The 5,953-nt window shown below is 60.7% G+C and overlaps 1 protein-coding gene across 1 annotated transcript in view; it reads right to left on the reverse strand.

Annotated features, from left to right (window-relative positions):
• Window positions 1-5,953, reverse strand: part of TYK2 (tyrosine kinase 2) — a gene marked incomplete at its 3' end in the record, with an annotated part of 15,544 nt that overhangs the window by 6,101 nt on the left and 3,490 nt on the right. The window contains exons 3-11 of the mRNA XM_009883143.1: window positions 5,585-5,729; window positions 5,071-5,234; window positions 4,472-4,856; window positions 4,034-4,228; window positions 2,693-2,850; window positions 1,855-1,978; window positions 1,507-1,684; window positions 1,295-1,401; window positions 753-929 (exon numbers count right to left, since the gene is read on the reverse strand). Of these exons, the coding sequence (XP_009881445.1) occupies window positions 753-929; window positions 1,295-1,401; window positions 1,507-1,684; window positions 1,855-1,978; window positions 2,693-2,850; window positions 4,034-4,228; window positions 4,472-4,856; window positions 5,071-5,234; window positions 5,585-5,729 (1,633 nt within the window). The remainder of the gene's footprint in view (window positions 1-752; window positions 930-1,294; window positions 1,402-1,506; window positions 1,685-1,854; window positions 1,979-2,692; window positions 2,851-4,033; window positions 4,229-4,471; window positions 4,857-5,070; window positions 5,235-5,584; window positions 5,730-5,953) is intronic.

Below are 5,953 nucleotides of genomic sequence, written 5' to 3' on the forward strand. Positions count from 1 at the left end.
CAGGACTGGAAGGGCCCCCTGGAGCTCCCCCAGTCCCCCCCCGGCCAGAGCAGGGGCACCTCCAGCAGTGGCACAGGACGGCGTCCGGGCGGGTTTGGGATGGCTCCAGAGGGGGAGACTCCCCCACCTCTCTGGGCAGCCCGTGCCACTGCTCTGCCGCCCTCACAGCAGAGAAGGCCCTCCTCAGGGTGAGGTGGAACTCCCTCCGCTCAGGGTTGTGCCCGTTCCCTCTCGTCCCCTCACTGGGCACCGCTGGAAACAGACCCTTCCCATCCCCCGGCACCCTCCCTTCAGGACTGAGAAGATCCCCCTCCGGCTGCTCTTCTCCAGCCTCAACAGCCCCGAGTCCCTCAGCCTCTCCTCCGGAGAAAGACGCTCCGGTGCCCTCATCGTCTCCGCAGCCCTTTGCTGGACCCTCTCCAGCAGTTCCCGCTCCTTCTGGACGCGGGGAGCCCCGAACTGGCCACGGCGCTCCAGATGTGGCCTCCCCGGGGCAGAGCAGAGCAGAGGGGGAGGATGACCTCCCTCCCCCTGCTGGCCACGCTCTTCTTGATGCCCCCTGGGATGCCCTCGGCCGCCTCGGCCACCAGGGCCCCTTGCTGCCTCGTGGCCGTCCCGTTGGCCACCGGGACTCCCGGGTCCCTTTCCCCAGAGCTGCTCTCCAGCAGGTCACCCCTGACCCGTACCCACCAGGGGGTTATCCCTCCCCGGACGCAGCACCCCACACTCGCCCTTCTCGAACTCAAGCTCACCAGGGCGATGTCTCTGTGGCTGGGGTCCAGGACTTTGAGGACCACGTGCATCTCCCGGCTGTTGTTATTCTGCTCGGTGGAGAAATATTCGGCTTCGTCGTCGGCCCCGCCGGTCCCGCAGACGTTCAGCACCCCGTCGTAGATGTTGGTGCGGGTGCCCTGCCCCAGGTGGGCTCGCTGCAGGCAGACAAGAGAAGGCAGGAGGGGGTCAGAGCCCCAGGGCAGAGCGTGCACGTGTGTGAGAAGGGGAATTTTCAGCCTCGCACGCACCACCCGACTCTCCCCTCTTCCCTGCGTCACCTCCACAGGCCGCTGTGGGCGGCAGGGAAGGAACTGCCTCCTGCCCGCACCCCGCTGTCTCCGCACCGCTCTTTTCCCCCCCTCTCTTTGAAGAAGGAGGGAATAAAGCGCTAAACTAAACCCCAAAACCGCTCTGCGTCTCTCTCCTCTCTGCACCAGCGGCGTTGGGAGCGCGGTAGCATCTCCCCCTGGCAGGAGAGCAGATTCCTCCACCCGCTGCCCGGGAAGGGAGAACACACAACCTGAGTGATCTCGGTCTTGCGGATTTGGTGGAAGCTGAGCTGGGTCAGGTTAAGGATCTGCTTCGCGCTGTCCTTCACCTTCCGCGTGATCAACAGGTCCGAGATCTCTGCGAGAGGAGGGAACAGACGTAGGCTAAAGCCCCAGAAACTACCGCACGCCCTCGTTCCTCGACTCCCCCCGGGGCAAAAAAAAAGATCATCCATCCTCGTACCTCCTGGTTTGGGCGGACAGCATCTCTTCACCGTGAAGCTTTCGTCGCCGGACTTGAGCGTGCAGCCCTTGAGTACGTCCAAGAGTTCCCGCAAAGTAGAAAATTCTCGGTCCCACCCTTCCAGCACAAAGGAGTTTCCTTTTTTCTGGATGCGGAATTGCCGGTACTTGAGGGCTCCCTGCGCCCCAGGAGCCTGGGAAAAAAAAGAGAGAGTCAGGAAGGGCGTCGCGGTTCCCCGTCCCTCCCCAAAAAAAGCCAACAGCTCAGCCCAGCTCGTTTCTAAGCACACCAGCACCTCCCGGAGCTCACCGTATCCCGGGAACGCTGCGCCGGGAATTTGTATCTTACCTGCTGCTGGCCCCTTTTCACCACGGAGAGAATCATCCTGTTGAAGTCAAGGACGCTCCAGCGGATGATGTAGAGCCCTTCCTCCTGCTCCTCCCGGCGCAGCTTGGCGAAAACAAACTCCTCCCTGGCCGCAGGAGAAAGGGGAACGGCTTCGGATAAGCCCCGAGGACACGGCACGTCCTCCTCCTGTCCTGCTTTGAGGACTAATTTCTCTTCTAACGCTTGGGAAAACCGTGTTTTTAGAAGACTCCGGTGTCTGAATTGGTGAAAATACTGACTTTAGGACCACCTTTGGGCGCCGTTTTCCCCCCGTCTCGGTGTTTCCGCGCTCGCCGGGCGCGGGGCCGAGGAGGAGCCCGACCCGGGAGCTTCACCCAAACTGCCAACGGGGTTATTTCACTCCAAAAACGGCACATTCCGTATCAATTAGGAAGTTCGCCGAGGAGTTTCTCTCTCTCTCCCTCGAGGGCTGCGACCCCGAGAACTCCTCGCCTCCGGTGCCGCAGCCCTGAGCCCTTCCCTTCCTCCCGAAGCCGCAGCGCTCGCAGGGTCCCACGTTCGCCCACAGCTTCTATGGATATATGTAATCCTCGTACATTTTATATAGGTATCGAGATCAATAATGAGTTTTTACTGTTATTAACGTTAATTATTTAGTCTTATCCTATTATATCTGTTTATATGTCAACCCTTGGGTTTCCTTGGTTTTTTCCCTCCCGCGTCTCCTTGCCAGATTGGGGAAGGGTCATCGGGTGAGAGATTGTCTTAAGGACGATAAATCGTCGGGGGTTCCTCAAACCGTACGTAACGCCTCCGCCGCCCCCCCCCCCCCACTCACTGCATGGGCCCGTGGATGCCATTCAAGATGCTCATCACGAGTCGCGGCGGCGCCACTTCGTGACACAGGTAGTGGCTGGAATCAGCCGTGAGTCGGAAATAACCGTCCACCAGCGAGACCAAGGAGAGCGCGCTCTCGGGGGACGGGAGAACCACCTCCTGGGAAGAGGGAGGGAAACCAGCTTGAGAAACCGGCCAGAGAGAGGGAGAGCAGCCCTCAATCCATCTATCCCCCCGCCAGCCCGAGGAGGAGAGCGTTAAAACTCTCCCTCAGCTGCCGTTAACCCCGGAAAAAAATCCTTCTTCACAGAATCCCAGACTGGTGAGGGTTGGAAGGTCCCTCTGGAGCTCATCTAGTCAACCCCCCCGGCAGAGCAGGGGCACCTCCCGCAGTGGCACAGGACGGCGTCCGGGCGGGTTTGGGATGGCTCCAGAGGGGGAGACTCCCCCACCTCTCTGGGCAGCCCGTGCCACTGCTCTGCCGCCCTCACAGCAGAGAAGGCCCTCCTCAGGGTGAGGTGGAACTCCCTCCGCTCAGGGTTGTGCCCGTTCCCTCTCGTCCCCTCACTGGGCACCGCTGGAAACAGACCCTTCCCATCCCCCGGCACCCTCCCTTCAGGACTGAGAAGATCCCCCTCCGGCTGCTCTTCTCCAGCCTCAACAGCCCCGAGTCCCTCAGCCTCTCCTCCGGAGAAAGACGCTCCGGTGCCCTCATCGTCTCCGCAGCCCTTTGCTGGACCCTCTCCAGCAGTTCCCGCTCCTTCTGGACGCGGGGAGCCCCGAACTGGCCACGGCGCTCCAGATGTGGCCTCCCCGGGGCAGACCAGAGCATACCAGAGTTGTGTGAGTGCCTCCCTCCCCCTGCTGGCCACGCTCTTCTTGATGCCCCCCGGGATGCCCTCGGCCGCCTCGGCCACCAGGGCCCCTTGCTGCCTCGTGGCCGTCCCGTTGGCCACCGGGACTCCCGGGTCCCTTTCCCCAGAGCTGCTCTCCAGCAGGTCACCCCTGACCCGTACCCACCAGGGGGTTATCCCTCCCCGGACGCAGCACCCCACACTCGCCCTTCTTGAATTCCATCAGGTTCCTCTCCCCCCAACTCTCCGGCCCGTCCCGGTCACTCTGTACAGCGGCACAGCCTTCCGGCGTGTCAGCCACCCCTCCCAGTTCTGCATCATCAGCAAACTCGCTGACGGTACACTCCATCCCTTCATCCAGATCATTGATCATTGAACAGGACTGGACCCAGTTCTTCTTCCCAGCGCTGCCTCCTCCCGGTCTCCGAAACGCCAAGAGGGGTCCCCACGCGCATGGAGAAGGTCGGGAGAGAAGAAACCCCACTCACCAGGCACTTGTTGTCCTGCCGGTTGATGCTGACCCTACAGTCCTTGATGACAATGTGCGTGATCTCCCGGAAATCGCAGAAATGGGCCCATTTGGCCTCGTTCCGCTCCACCGGCTGAGTCGGCCCTTTGGGCTCCAGCTCTTTGTTTCTGCTCTTTCTCCCAAAATATCCACGATGGGAGAAGTTCTCGACGTTCTGCAGAAGAGGAGAGGCAAAGGCATCGGTTCCGGCCCTTCCTACCGCTGTTAAAACGGCACCGCTAGGTCGCGGTGGCTACTGGGCAAACTGGGATAAGCCGGAAAGGAACTTGGGGTGCCCAGAGAGAGCCCGAGGAGAAGCCCAAGAACACGAGCTAAGGAAAAGGAGATGCCGTGGGATGGGATTGGGATGGGAACGGCTCTTCCCGCTCGGCGGCGGGGAGCGCGAGCAGCGATTTACCTCTACGGGCACGGGCCGCCACTGGATCCCGCTGGTGCCGGTGACGAGGACTTCGTGGGTGACAGGTCGGTCCTTGGGGAGCAGCGCGTGGCCATGCTCCAGCTGCGAATGTCCTCCGTTGAGGTAGAGCTGCGCCTTCTCTCCCTCGGAGGAGGTTTCCAAGGAGAGCACGGGGAAAACCTCGCTGCCGAAACGAGGGGCGAGGTGCTCCAAGGTCGCCAGGTATTTGTACATGACGTCCTGCACCGTCAGCTTGCCGGTGCTGACCGTGTGCCGCTGGAAACGCTGGACAAACTTCTTGAAGACGTTTTTCATGCGGAATTTGGTCAGGTAGTTGTTCTGCTGCATCTGGCGGTAGAAGGAACGTGGGATACAGTCCTTGAAGCTGCGGAGGGAAGGAACAAGCGGTCACAGCAAGACCTCAGGGGCGCCTGCGGCAAAACGCGCTGATGGAGGAGCCGCAGCCGATCTCTCCATCACCTAAACCGCTGCCGGTGAGGAGGACGGAGAGGAAAGAGGGTGAGAAACCAGAAGAAACACTTCAGACAATCGCAGGGCAGAAAGGCCCCGGGCCCGAGGCTGCACGGCCAAGCGGTCACCTGTATTTTCGGGCCACTTCCTCCAGGGAGACGCCTTTTTTGATGGCGATGTGAGAGAGGTGAAGCACGGCCATGCCCAAGCTTTCGTTCTTGAACCTCTGGATCTCCTGTTCAGTCTGGAGGTCTTTCAAAGACGCGACGTCGTTGATGAATTCAAATTTTCCCTATTAAAGTTAGATAAAGAGGGGGGGAAAACAAACAAACAAACAAACAAACCCTGCTCTGAATTCTGGAGTGCTTTTTCTTCTCTTTTTTTTTTTTCATTTTGAAGGTGTAATGGGATTTTTCCCCCCCAGCTCGGCTCCCGGCCTCCCAGGGAGGCTTCAAGCAAGACAAAAGCTTTCCGAGGGCGAAACTACAGCTGTGTTTGTCCTCGAAACAAAACCCTCGCCGCTGGAAAACCAGATCCTGACCCCAGCGCTGAGCCAAATCCGGCTGGATCGAGAAACATCCCCCCAAGTTTCCACCACCCCGGGGGCAACCGAGCCTCCGGCCCCCCACCCCGGATCGTTACCTGCTCAAACAGGTACTCGAAGGACGATTTGTCGAGCAAGGCTCCTCCCGGCAGCTTCTCGTCGGGGGAGTCGCTCTGTCGGGGCACGTTGCGATAAACCGCCGGTTCCTTGTCGTTCATCCCGTGCCAATTCCGAAAGTAGTACCTGGAGGGGAGGAGGAGAGGAGAGCGGCGCTCGCTGCAGGGGACTGGGAGGGCTGCGGGCCGTCCCCGTGCTCTCTCGCGGCCGAAAAGGACGCCCTGGTTTTGCCTCTAAAGCCAAACTCGGGTCCAGCGGACGGCCCGGACCTGCTCGAGGGTTTTCCCCCCGCCGTAAATCCCTGAATGAGCGGTGGGGGTGGGATGGGCTCTCTGGAGCTCATCTAGTCA

Source organism: Charadrius vociferus, unplaced genomic scaffold, assembly GCF_000708025.1.
Source record: "Charadrius vociferus isolate BGI_N301 unplaced genomic scaffold, ASM70802v2 scaffold2614, whole genome shotgun sequence".
Classification (NCBI taxonomy): domain Eukaryota; kingdom Metazoa; phylum Chordata; class Aves; order Charadriiformes; family Charadriidae; genus Charadrius; species Charadrius vociferus.